At 37.7% G+C, this 14,496-nt stretch overlaps 1 protein-coding gene across 1 annotated transcript in view; it reads right to left on the bottom strand.

Moving 5' to 3' along the window:
* kdrl (kinase insert domain receptor like) overlaps window positions 1-14,496 on the bottom strand; it is a 43,294-nt gene that overhangs the window by 6,336 nt on the left and 22,462 nt on the right. Inside the window, exons 13-26 of the mRNA XM_084430222.1 lie at window positions 13,922-14,209; window positions 13,411-13,557; window positions 13,165-13,293; window positions 12,100-12,206; window positions 11,144-11,279; window positions 10,354-10,458; window positions 8,110-8,223; window positions 7,897-7,985; window positions 7,653-7,806; window positions 6,950-7,047; window positions 6,258-6,380; window positions 5,745-5,856; window positions 3,344-3,443; window positions 573-678 (exon numbers count right to left, since the gene is read on the bottom strand). Coding sequence (XP_084286348.1) covers window positions 573-678; window positions 3,344-3,443; window positions 5,745-5,856; window positions 6,258-6,380; window positions 6,950-7,047; window positions 7,653-7,806; window positions 7,897-7,985; window positions 8,110-8,223; window positions 10,354-10,458; window positions 11,144-11,279; window positions 12,100-12,206; window positions 13,165-13,293; window positions 13,411-13,557; window positions 13,922-14,209 — 1,808 coding nt within the window. The remainder of the gene's footprint in view (window positions 1-572; window positions 679-3,343; window positions 3,444-5,744; window positions 5,857-6,257; window positions 6,381-6,949; window positions 7,048-7,652; window positions 7,807-7,896; window positions 7,986-8,109; window positions 8,224-10,353; window positions 10,459-11,143; window positions 11,280-12,099; window positions 12,207-13,164; window positions 13,294-13,410; window positions 13,558-13,921; window positions 14,210-14,496) is intronic.

Below are 14,496 nucleotides of genomic sequence, written 5' to 3'. Positions count from 1 at the left end.
CTTAAACATACAGTACTTTTCAAAAGTTCAAGGTCAATACGATTTTTTTTTGAAAGAAATTAAAAGTTTTAAATGCATTAAATTGATCTAAAGTGACAGTAAAGACATTGTGTTACAAACATAATGTTACAAACTGTTTGCAACATTGATAACAAGAAATTATTCATAAGCACCAAATCAGCATCATGTTAGAATGATTTCTGAAGGATGATGTGACACTGAAGACTGGAGTAATGATGCTAAAAATTCAGCTTTGCCTGAAATTGCCTTTTAATTTCAGAATTAAACAAATGTACCGACCCTAAACTATTTGACTTCATGAGTGACTTTGCTTGTCTTCAATTTTATTTACAGTCGCTCTGAACTCACATTAATAACTCATTCACCTTTGATCTGTGAATAACTGTTAAAAGCAGTTTGCAGTGACAGTCTGCCATGGTGTTCCTGTGTAACAGCAGTGCATCTCTCATCCCATAAAATCCTTGTGGTTTTGCTGTGGTCGGAGTCTTTAAACTTTCAAATCCAGTTTGTGGGAAAGACATACAAGGATAATGAAGTGAATGAGGTCGTACCTGCTGCACACTAGCCTGGAGCAGATCTCCTAGCCTCTCTACCAGTTCTGTGAAAGTGGGCCTCTGGGATGCTTCTCCATGCCAGCAGTCTAACATGGTTTGATATCTATGAAGAGAAACATGCACATGATAAAGAACTTCCTTTGAACATTGTGTTCAATACGCCATTATCATAAATTGCAATTCTTCAGCAGCTACACAAACCTTCATGAATTACACCCTTTGCCTTGACCTCTAGCTTAGTCTGCAAATCCAGCTTTATCCAATAATTTACACTCATCATAATATTCAGTGCGTGACACGAGGAGTGAGGCTGAGTGTTTTCATAGCACCGTTCTCAGGGTGAGAGTTTATGTTGAGAGGAACTTCCTCCTGCTTTACACGAGCTGTCAGCATCTCTGCCCACAAGGGACGTCTGGGGTCCTTTATTGGATTTTGCAGTGGTCTGTAATGGTGAAGTTTATCTGAAGGCTAAGGTTCAGTTGTGAAACACTGGGGCGTCAATGCACCGACCCGTCATTTGAGTAAATGATCACGGGCGATGATTGAACTGTATCCTGTTTATACTGTGGTGTTGCACTCACAGGTCCTTATATAAATAAAGCCTGTTAACCATGAAACTCTCTGATCTCGTCTGATTAGCACGACATTGGGCAATTTGAGTATGGAAAAATTACTGTACTAGTTGATGACTCATTACTTCCTTACACTAATCACCATATATATTCATCAGGGGTTGAATTCGGTAGTCATCAGAGAGATTGTATTCTTCTCGTGGGCTGCGTAGGAGATTAGCAGGAGGAAGCAGGACTTTAAAATGGTTATTTTAATGAATCCAGATGGAGCGACTCCTTAAACTAACAGGAAGTCCAGAAAATTGGTGAATAGTGGTTCCTCTGAGATCAACGGTACGCCAGGATGTTATTTATCCCATCAAGCTGTGCTCACACCTATGGCATACTTTTCATGGAGATATATGGAAGCTGAAATTAATGAAAGCCAATAGCATTTAGTTCAATGTATTGAATAGTTATGAGCCTGTGGGCTGGTGGGAACCAGTTCATCATTAAATAGGTGAATCAGTCTGGACAAACTGATTTCTGAATTGCATTTCTTTTCATCATTCACAATAGGGAAGTTTGGGTCAGGCTCAGGAGTAAAGTAATGTTCACCCTGAGTCTAGTACGTAACTTGATCAACATATCTGCTTTCTTGAAGAGCAGTGTTATCTGTGCTACCTCCTTCAAAACAACACTCAGATGATACAGTATATTAAATTGACCCTTATCTGCAATGTTAGTTTACGTTCATTGAAGCTAAATGGTCTTGGCACCATAAAGGCTGTATTCATGAGTGCCACATTCAATTCAGGTCTGAGGTCTGGACTGCATTTTGTAGGTCATCTCCAATCACCATCTTTCATGACCTCTTGTTATGTTCAATTAGCCAGACGGCGTGTGTGATTGCAAATTTGAGACTTGCTTTATGCAGCAAGTTTTAAAAATAAGTGCTCCGTTCAGGTTTCCAAATGTTTAAGACAGAGGGTACAATACAGTTACAGAATGTCAGATATGAAAAATTACCCTCCTGAATAAGCCCATAGTTTTGAAACGAAGATTGAGTAGAGCACTTTATAGACAGCAGTAGGGGTTCTTATTGAGAACAGGCAGTGAATATTCTCTCTCAGATTGAGGTGATTCAGTGCTCTGCACCCTTTTTTAAGCAACACTAATTTAAAGTTGTCCGCTTCACTTCCTTACCACGTTTAAAACTGATACCATGACCCCTTTTCTCATATCTTGTTACATCTGAAAACTGTCAGATTTAGGTTTGGCTCGCTCTCTAACCCTGTAACCACAATGGGAGTATCTTGACGGTGGGTTTCTCTGTATGATGCCCAGGGGTCCTGCCACTGTGTTGGGCCACCCCACGTTACCTAGGTAGAACGAAGCCTTTAATGTGAGCTTGAGTTTCAGCTGCATTGGTGTAAGTTAGTAATGGATACCTAACACACATCAACTGCACTATAAACTAGCTGCCAATCAGAAGCTACTCCCTTTCTTCTACTCAGCAAATAATTGATCTGTTTCCATTTAAGGCTTCAGTCTTGTGTCAAAGCAATGAAATTAGATACTTCTGCTCTTTTCAACTGTATCGATAGGAAAGGATTTTTTCTTCCACAGAATGCAGGTTTAAGCTAATAACCCCGCGGAGTTTTGTAGGAATAAAGTCACTTAAAGTTTCTATAAAAGTCCAGGCATCACACAGAAGTAATTTACTTAGAGAGATTTCCTAAAATACATATCTTAAACGATGTATACTTTGGGTAAAGTGGCATGTGCCAGAACAGATAATAGACATGTAATGTAATACAGTTGTTATACTTAAAAAATGATGTTTTCTTGTTTTTAGACTGATGAATGCTATCAACACTACAATTTGTAAATTAAAAATGGCTTTTACTACAATCAATTTAATATTAACTCAACATATTATTTCAAAATTACAATGTCGCATGTTTGCAATTGTTGAATACAGTCGAGGTGGGACAGGCCAAAATCTCAATTTTAAAGGGGTATTTGATGTGTTTATGCTATTAATTTTATGTTACACATTAATTTACTTAACATATGGAACATTTCTCACAAAAAAACACATAGTATTTGTGGCACTAATGCTTAAAAATGTAATAACAACTGCATGCATAGTTGACAAATCCCTTTCAAATTAGGACCGTCTGAAATCAGTGACATAAGCAGAGCAATTCTTACATTTCAGAGGAGGAGTATTCAGGAGCTTTCATCCTGGTGCCCTCCTTCAGTCGGCAGCAGAATTCCTCATCAATGTGTAAGCCAGGGTAAGGGGAGGCACCTGGGGAGAAGAAAGAGAATAATGGGGTTATCAAGACTTTTCCATGAAATAGAGCTCTGGCCACTTCAAAGGGGCTGACAAGAAACTCACTAAACTGTGAAGTGGGTTGGGAGCATATAGAGAGATCAATGGAAAGATCTCGGCATAATCAGCATCAGTGGGGCTGATGAGGACAGTCAACTAAACTTGGAAACTCTATGCAAAGCTGTTTTCTCCAGAAACACTAAATTATTAAGACAGCGTGAAATAACAGACTGTTGAGACTTTGCTGCACATTTGCAAAAACCATGATTCATGGAACAATATTTTCATTTACTTGACTGAAATCCTTTTAATAATATCTGATAACCACTAAAATATGCAGATCATAACAATGAATCTCAGAAAGGGTCAATCTGTCATTAAACTATGATCTAAACCCCCTTCTGACATAAATTAGGTAGTCATTAAAAACAAATAAATTAACAGCACTCGAAATATCCCGCAACTTTGTAAATATAGTGCAGTAGATGTGGAGTGCCTAGAAAAACAGGGACAAGAAATTCAAATCCACAACACAAAACATGAGAGTGTACTTTGGGTGCGGTGCAAACTTTTCCCCCACGGACACTATCAAGTAGCAATAATAATTTTTCTAAACTTTTCGTGTTAGTCTATTTGACACCAACTTAAGTCAGTGCAGCTCAGTGGTAGTGACAGCTCAGAGTCATCAGTTAAGGTCATATTACTTCAATATCGCTGATAATTTATTATTTATATTCTGTTTTCCTAAATGTTGCTTTATTTCATTGTGTGAAATGACGCCTCACTATTTTCCCACAGGTTTCATTGCATCCATTACATTAACAGTGTGAATGTAGAGTGTGAATGGGGATTTTTACTGTGGTTTCTGGTTCATTTCATATGCGTTTCAAACTTAGAATAAAAGGCAATTGAGCGCAGACAGGTTAACTTATAAAATAAAGTATTTTAAGAAAAGGTAAGACAGTTTTAGATAATTATCTTCCAAAATCACTCCACAAAAAGTATGATCCCTGACATCATACAACCAACTATATTATACACAACTCATATATATATACACATACAAGCACACAGACATACATGCACACTTCTAGAATGATAGTCATTAAAATACATAATTTAGTGCTCAGTATTATGATTTTTTTTTTATAATGTTTGACACTATTCCAAAAAAAGTTATGATGCAAAGAAATATTTAAGATTATGCACCATTTTTTTATTACTGGCCAAATAAGCACAATAATCTATAATGAAAAATTCAATATTAAATTAGAAACTAAAGCAATAAAGTAGAAATGTCAATAGTGGTTATATAGTAGATATATAAATATAATGTATGCATACATATGTGAATGGTGACATTAAAATTGTTTGCTCAGAGCCTTTAACGACAAAGGGGCCACAGCTACACTGTACAATATACCATTAAAGGTTATAGTACATTTGTGGATGGGGAGCAGACATTTACATTAAATTCTGCCTGGTAACTGTGGGTTTACATTCCCAGTTGGGAATCAAACCTGATCAAATGGAAGATAATTCCTCTGTTTTACGACCTCTATTTATGATAACAAAAAAACACAGTGTTGAAGTTCACAGATGTTGTTGCACTTGTGGAATGAAAATTGTTTGTTTTTTTCAAGCTGACAACGCAATCCATTTTGTCCTAAAGGAAAATTTAACAGCAGCTGACAGTTATTGCCCACTCCATCTGGAGGAGGTTGATAGCGCAGGGCACCCTTATGAGCAGCCTAGTTTGTGCCAGGTGTCTTTGATTGAGGACCCTTGAGTTCGTTTTATTTCCATTTGGATGGAGCACAGCATGTGCTGAGTTGCCTTCCTACTCCATGTGTTTAACTTGGTGGGTGCTGAATCCTGTCTGGGCTTTTTGCTTTGGTGTAAAACGCACCGAACCAGTAAAGCAAACAAACAAAGTCTAAGAGACGTCTCTATAGAAGAAAGGAAGGGGGGAAAAAGCTTCACTTTGTTTCATGGAAAACATCAGGGTTGAAAACATTGTTCCAAGAACTGAAGGCCAGAATTCATAAAAGCTTTAAGTTATTCTTTGATTGTTTCATAATCGAATCTCCCCAAAATATTAAATCAAGATTGTTTGTGATAACAGTCAAAGAGTTAAATAAAAGATTAGAAAGCATTTTAAACTCTTCTAATTGAATTAAGTTCCTGAACTGTTGCAACAGTGCTGTGTGTGTCTCCAATGAATAGATGATTAAAGAGGATTGTGAGTTATACTCTTAGGACAGCAATGGTATTTACCAAGAGAGAAGATCTCCCACATGAGCACTCCGAAAGACCACACGTCACTCTGAGTAGTATAGATCTTGTCAAATATCGCCTCTGGCGCCATCCACTTTAAGGGAAGTCTGGCCTGTGAAAAGATAAGCAGTCCATGTTAGTACCACTCACACCTGTAAAGGAACCACTCCCAATATTATTACACATTCAAAAACGTGCAGCTTATAAAATGCTGTCTATTTGATTATACAGTCTGTATGACGTCTTGGCTCAAACTTGACCACAAGAAAAGATACTTTGACCAGAATAATATTATCAGGGCTTATAAAATGACTAACAGCACGCCAAAGACTCTTGGCATTGACAGAATTATTTTATCCTTTTCCAGATGAACATTCACAGTGTCAGTGGTTTTTGGACTGTTATCATTTGTGTCCATCACACTAAGTAGATTTTAAACACTGTGTGCATTATACAGACTGCACCATGTATCCATGACTGATATGAAGTAATTGGATAATATTCCCCACTTACCTCTCCTTTACGGACATAGTCTGGGTCCTTGTATACATCTCTTGCAAGTCCAAAATCGCAAATCTTCACAACGTTGTTTTCAGACAATAGGATGTTTCGTGCGGCCAGATCGCGGTGAATACACTTGGAGAAATAAAAGAGAGATCCTATTAGATTATGTTCTACAGATTTCATTTATCAGTTTATTGTAATGGCAGGATTTAATTACATGTTCTTTAAACTCTCTGTGTCTTGACTAGGTAAAAGGGCTGTAGTGAAGATGCGTTTTGTGTCTTATTTGAACCATGTGTGGCATTGTGCTGTCAGATGGAGCACATGATGGAAAGCTGTGATAATGTAAAACACGTGGGACTGCCATCGGGGAAACTCTGACCTGAGGTGAGATGAAACTACATACGCTAAACCGCATCTTTAGAATGTGGCAATTCATCTCATCAGCAGGATGTGTGTAAATGAGTGTTTTGGATCAATAAAGTAATTTGGGTTTTCATTTTCTGGATTTTGAGACAAAACTTTAAAAAGTTGCCAAAATAAGGAGATTGATTATTACTATAAAACTAAAAGCCAAATAATTATTTAAAAAGGAAATTTGTATTAAAATGATCTGCCACAACAAAATAAGAATACAATGATTCATTGCAAAGGTTAGAGCTGCAGAACGAAATCCTGAATAGTGAATGCGTGACTCTTACTTTTCTCGAAGCCAAGAACTCCATGCCTTTAGCCACTTGAAAGCTGTAGCAAATCAAGTCTTCCAATGTAAGCACTTTCTTATACAAATCCTCTTGCTCTGCAAGACAAGGGTAAAAGAGTATTAGCAGCTAAATCAAACCATTGTTTTGTTATGCAATTTTTGGTATGTAAAAAAGAAATGGAATATCTAAGAATTTCTTCTACAACAAATATGTGCTGCATATCAAGTTTGATGTTCTCTTAATCCATTAATAACAGGTTTTTTTAAGTCATAATTCTCCTGTTTACTACAGACACATCCGATAGGGAGACACAATGAAACATGGCTTCCTTTTTTTAGAGCAGACTGCGACGTGCAGTTTGTCAATGATACTCAAGTAAGCGGCTTGTGGGTGGGTCATCCACCTGAGTAAACAGTTTATCAAACCAGAAATAACCGGCATGGGACAGCACGACTCAATGTATCCACAGCGGACTAGCTCTGGTCTTGCAGCAGGAAATTAGAAAAAGCTCTGTACGCAGTAGGTGACAGGGGCTCGTTCAAAATATCAGTTGTATTTATGAATCCTTGAGGAAGCCACCTATCAGACTGAGGGGGAAAAAACAATCAGCGGAGCCTTGAGAGTTGAGAGGGTGGGGTGGAGGTGAGGCAGGGGTTGAGAGGGAGGAGGGGAAAGAGGAAGGAAGACACTCAGTCGCTACCTTCCTCCTCTTCCTCCGAGTCGCAGTAGCTCTTATCTTCAATGAAGCCGGAGCTGGCTGAACTTCCGGTGCTAGCCACGCTCTCCAACCTGCGCTTGATGAGCTCGCTCAGATCACACCCGGAGCTGGAACGCAGAGCCTTGCCGTCCTGAGACTGTGGAGGTTATCATCACATGCTCCAGTCAATATCATAAGTCATCATGTCAAATCACTGCTTAAATGAACAAGAGACATGTATGCTTACCTTGTAAACCACAAAGTCACCCCTCTTACTTCTCAAGTAGTTAGAAAGGTTTCCATACTTGCAGAATTCCACGATTATCATTAGAGGACCTAAGCGTACACCAAACAAATGTTTTAAAAAAAGAGAGATAGAGAGCGAGAGAGAATAAGTTGAAATTTTGCACAAATTTCTCATGTCGCCAAGGTTGAATTCTCTCTGTCAACTTCCTCTTACCTCCACGCTTTGTGCAGGCTCCTAGCAGATTGACCACATTGAGATGATGACCAATATGGATCAGAATCTTCAGTTCAGACATTAAAGCTCTCCACTCATTATTTGTAGCTCCCGCTGTTGAGTGAAGAAGAAGTTGGAGGACAGGGAAAGAGGAAAAAACTTATTAATGGAATATCTTACATGGTCAGAGAGGATTTTTGATTGAAATGTTAGGAAAATGTATAACTGTCGCGGGGATCTCAAGCATGCTGTTGTATTTCTGGTCTCCTGTCAAAAGGCCGACCTTTCAATTCATTAATGTCTTGACATAATTGTGGCTTAAAATTGAAAATACTAAAACTATATTTAAGATAAATTATATAATAAAAATCTAAAATTATATATATAAAAAAAAAAAAACTATTATCTACTATATTCTAAATACATTTATTTGGTTTACACACGGAAATCACTGGAAAGTATAAAATTGAAGTTCAAAGCCTGTCATTGTGTTTAAAGGAACCTTAAACAGACAACATAATGCACACCATAAACTATAGCGCACAGTTCAACATCTGGAGACAACATTATTATAAACTGTCTGAGAGAAACAGCACTTTTCCAAGTTCTCAGTAGTTTGTACATCATTCTAGGGAAATATGTGGTCAGGAACATTATCCTGGTGACCTTTTGAGGTCATGGAGTCAGATTGGGAGCCTGTTGTTTTAACACGTCAGGTTTCCTGTGGTTAAGACCCATCAAAGTGACACAGGAGAGCTATGTCCAACGTTGTGCAGCAATTCGTACATGATTCATACCAAAGACACCTCACAGAGACTTTTACTGAGAGGAATATTGGCACTGCTTGTTTCAAAGTAGGAGAAGGAATTAACCCAGCATGAAGAGTATTCATTATGTCAAACTGAGGACAGACCATTTTTTTCCTTTGCTTTTTAAAATGGTCAAGTTTTTGGTGATAAAAACATGCAAATAATGAAACCGTGACTGCTTATCTAGCAGGGCCAACATACTCTGCAAATAAAATGAGTGGAGGCAGTTGATTTTATCATTTGAAGGGATTCAAATGAAGGAGATCTGCTTCTTATTAAGAAATGACCTGTGGTGCATGAGGCGGCATCAGTCTTGCCTCTCGTTCTATGATTGATGCACAGGGAAGATTAATATAATGACATGAGTGGCTATGCGTATCTAAAGAGTCGACAGATTTATCATCATCAAGAACAGACAAAACACCACCACCAGTGCGGCACTCATCACTCTGCAAGAATGCACCATCACCAAACAAACGCCACAGCCAGTTGACCAGACAGGGAGAGCTTAGACAAATGCCACCGCACGGGAATACAGCCTGCTAGACCAAAATATTTGTTTTACTTTAATGCATGTCAGTAATTCCATGTGTTGATTCAATATTGTTACGTTATAGTGGACATTTTTGGAAAGTGACAATAAAATAATAACAAACATTAACCAATTACAGAAGGTGAACTGGTTCAGAGCGATCTAAGAAACATCTGTTCAGGAGTCATTGCTAAACGGTGCGTGAGTATTTGCACATTCAGTTCACTTACGTATGCTTTTGTCCAATGTCTGTGGACAATCAAATAATTGCAACAAGCAATACCCTTAACAGCTGCAAAATATCTTCATATGAACTCAACCAAAAGATCCACATGGACAGGCTTCTGTTTTTAATCTTTGATTTACATTTGCATTCAATACATGGGATCAATGTATTCAATACTGCCATAAAAAGGCTTAGCGTATCTGTCTAAAAGAGCAAATTTGTGATGTGAGAAAACGTACAGGAATGTTGATAACATTCAAGGACTTTATGTTCTTGCACTGCGTTTCTGTTGATCTGAAAGTCTGAAACCACAATTAAAATCTGAGAATTAAAATAAACAGAAAGTTTAAAGCTAAAAATGTAAAAAAAGAAACGCTATGGTGGTCTGATCTATTTATAAGTCAATAATCGAATAAGTAAATTGTGTAAACGGTTAGATGTTTTTGCTTCCACTGAAGCACAAGATGCTCTTTGGATCACTCTCAAATCATGCTGGAGAACATGATCATCAGGTTTTACACAAACCTTTGAAGTTCATGCAGCCTGAGTGCTGCTGTCATTAAGGGCGACATACCAAAAAAAGAAAGAAAAAATGTCCCCTTAACTTTACACTCATTTATAAATTATAGTTTGTAATGACTTTTAGAGCCCACTAAAACATAACATGTTACAGTTACCTTTCAGCATTTTCACAGCCACCGTTTTGCAAGTAGAAATCTTGTCAATCCCAAATGCAGAGGCCTCTACAACTTTTCCAAATGCTCCGTGGCCCAAAGTTTTACCTGTCAGAGAGAGAAAAAGAGAGAGAGAGCGTAGCGTCTACATGAGCTTGCCGTGTCCTGGGGGCTCATAAATCAGGCAGAATGCCCTGTCAGGAAAGATGTGAGGCTGTAATTAAAACAGCCTGCTGAGGTTGGGACTGCCTGACTGACCTTCCACTGAGAATTCATGGGGCAGTTAAGACTGAACGACAGAAGCGGCTCGCTGATACATAAAGGCATATTTTCTTGGAAAACGTACACGACCCTGATGCCCACCATTCTAACACAATAGGCCTGAGGATTAAGGCAATTAAAGAGAAAAAAGATGCAATTGTGTTAAGCTGTGTATGGATAAGTTTGTCTTTGTATGTTTGGCTCCTTACATGTTTAGTCCCACGGGAGAGAGATTTCAATATGAACTAAATTTCATCACATGAAAGTCACATGAGCTATGCCATCTATATTGATTTTATACTTTATCACAGCAACTATCTACTTTGTGTCTATTTTTATTTGTGCAAAAACATTTAAGAGAAACATTTGAGAAAAAATTTAATACTTCAAGCATGAGAACTACTATAAAAGAGTAACCTTCTATTTAGGTATGACTCCAATTCATTCTTTTTTTTACATCACGTGATTTGCTTTAACAGAAAAATAAAAAAATGTGGTTCATAAAAGTGAATGAAAAGGATATTGAACTCACCAAGTCTGAGGCGGTCTATAGGGAACTCCCATTTGTTGCTATCATAGGGCAGGCGATCACATTGCTCATCAAGGGGCATCTGGTCGGGATCCATGATGATGGAAAGGTACCCTGTCTTTAAATCTGCTGCACTTGGCTGGTGAAATAATTAAATATTTCTTAAATCAGAATACTGAAACAAAATATAACTTTTTTGGGCTTTTGTCATTCTTCCTATGTAGCTGTATGACTGTTTGGGCCATGATTAGATCATTTCGCACAAATTAGATCATTAAGAGTTTTGAGAGAAGACCATGACTACGTGTTTGTCATAGAGTAACTGAAATAAATCAGTTGAGCAGGTAACTGTACATAAGCATTGGTGTGGAGTGAAGCACATTCAATTCCCAGAGTAAACATACTGTTCAAAAGTTTGTAGTCAGCAAGATTTATCCTTTTAACAAAATAATACTTTTATTTAGAAAAGATGCATTAAATTGAAAGCTTAGACACTTGTAATGGTTCTAAAGATTTCGATTTCAAATAAATGTTGTTCTTTTGAACTTTCTATTTAAGAATCCTAAAAAAAATTATTGTGGTTTCCACAAAATATTAAGCAACACTGCTAATAATAAAGTTTCCTGAGCACAGAATCAGCATATTAGAATGATCATGTGACACTGAAGACTGGAGTAATATATTTAGAAAATATGTTCAAACAGAAAACAGCTATTTTGATTGTAACACTATTTCACAATATTTCTGTTTATACAGTTTTTTTTACAGTGTCCTTATTACACGTTATATGCACTGTACTTACTATAGTAATAAAGGAAACTTTTGCATAATGCAACTGATCCTAAACCAAACCCTATTCCTAATCCTAACCCTTTAGTAAGTATATGTAGTTAATGAATATTACTCAGTACTCTGTAACAAGGACAGCCTAAATAAAAAGTGTAACCTAAAGTCCTTACTTTTCTTAATTTCCGGATAAAGAGAATGAGCATTATCCACAGGAATGTTGCTACTGCTCCAGTAGACACCAAGATGATCACTTCAATATTTGGTTTACTGTCTTCTCCTGTGTGCAGAAACAGCATGATTTCACAGAGAACCATCTGTTATATATTCATCACATATTATGTTTTTTTATTTCTACATATAATCACATATAAACCACATTTCGCAAAATATAAACTGGATTTGTCATGCAGTGCTGCTTTTTTTGCATTTCCCCTAAATTTGAGTCTGATCTGTTTTTTTGAGGAATGATTTCATTTCCATTTCTAATTTTCTCTGACAAAGTGTATACACACTACATGAAAGCACACTGCATTGTTTGTGAAGTGTTTCACTGGATAGGGTCTGGTTCACTCGTTCTCATTTATCATGTACTCAATGTGTAATGAGTGGTTCCTAAACTGTTCAAATGGTTGATTTCCAAAAAAGAAAGCAGAAAGAATTCAAAGCACAATCTGCTCTCCTTGAATGAATGTGTCTGGCCTGGGTTTGTTGGATCATGTCAAGCCAAATTATTTTGTAAGAGGATATAGATTGTAACAGAATTTCACTATTGAGATGAGGGGTGCAGGAACAAGAATTGTTTTTGAAAGAACTTCCATTACACTTTCCTTCACCCCGCCCATGTTTAAAGAGATGTTGCTTCGCTCATTAATGAATGTCCTCAAAGACTATGTAGAGGTCAACTCCCTTGTGAGAGGACCCTGGCTTTAACTCCCAGACCCCCATCAAAATCTGGAATTTGCATGGCATTCCTATCAGCCTTAGTGTGTCGTTGTCATTTGATAGTTATTCAAAGTCTGGCCAAAAAAGGCTATCTGTCCTGTTTACATTACTATGGAATCTTTGAGAACGGCGCTTGTGAGATTTTGAATCATCCTTAAATGTCTGACTGGAAGTGAAAGTCCTAAAATAGGACAATCTGTATGGTTACTGTGCACAATTTATGCCCTTATAATACGAATGATGAATAAAGACAGGCGAAGACTTGGTCATCACTCGAGACCACACCCACTCACCCACTACAGTAATGACCGCACTGGTTTTTGCTTCCCCTCCAGCATTGCTGGCACGACATTCATAAATGCCCTCATCATCCTTCTTCACCCGCTCAATGATCAGAGTGCCATCATCTTTTAGAGTGATTCCTGAAAGCATTATAGATAAATGAATTAAATAAAATACACCATATAATACAGAACAGTTCCAGGTCTGATAGGAAGATCACTTATGAATGCACATATATTCATTTAGTGCTTTCTCACCTGGTCCTTCTGTGACAGGAGTCTCGTCTTTGTACCATGTGATATAGGGTGCTGGCACACCATAAGCCAAGCAGGCGAGTGTCAGGGTGCTGCTGCTGTTCACATCCTGATTGGTCAGATTCTGCATCAGCCAGGGACCTTGCCTCTCTGTGTCAGACACAGAACATGCCACACTTCTATATAATCTTTTGATTGTAAATATCAATGTAAGCAATTCATGTATCATCAGGGTGAATTGCATGAAAACTTCCAAGAGATTTCAACGTAACATTATTGTGGCATTATTCTCATGACACTTCAGCACATTTAACTTTCGCTCTCCCAATTATCAGAAAGCAGAAACTCCCATTCTCCTTACTGCAATACGTATTATTGCATAAAATTAATTTAATATATGTGTAAAATATAATACATTCATTTAATAGATAAATGTAATATTTTAATTGTAAAGTACTTTTGTAAAGTACACAAAGACATAAAGATCTCTTTGGTGCTGTTAGATGAAACTCACCATCAATAGTTAAAACAGATGTTGTATTGACCACTTTGTTGGAGTTCATGTTTAAAGCCTGGCATTCATAACCCAGTGTGTGGTTTCTGGAGACATTGGGCAGCTTGATGGACAAAGATATGGTGTATGGCTCGATCTGAAAAGTGGTTTCGCCTTTGGGCACCATGTGGCCCAGTGGATCATACCAGTTCAATCTATCGTAGAGGTATCTTGTGCCTCTGCAGGTCAATGTAATGTCATCTCCTGCAACAGCTGTAGAGGGCTCAATCTCAAACGGCTGTGGGTGATCTAGTGAAGATAGAAGAAAAGAAGCTGGATGAAAAAGATTAACTCACTGAGCATGTCAGTCAACACGAGCATATTGTTATGCATAATTTATAGATTGGCAATCAGACAAAGCATGACCAACTCATAAAACATATGGCTCATAAGGGACCTGAAACTACGCTATAGATGCACTGTTGAAAGAGATCGTCATTCTCTGGCCTACACTACAAACACAAAGCTGCACACTGCTATGCCAGGAATGTCAAATTTGCAGTTATTTCCTGTTTCATCACTCCTAATTAGAAGCA

The sequence above is a fragment of the Rutilus rutilus genome (genome assembly GCF_951802725.1).
Source record: "Rutilus rutilus genome assembly, chromosome: 14".
Lineage (NCBI taxonomy): Eukaryota > Metazoa > Chordata > Actinopteri > Cypriniformes > Leuciscidae > Rutilus > Rutilus rutilus.
Note: the sequence above shows the minus strand (reverse complement) of the source record. Positions and strands in the feature narration are given on the sequence as shown.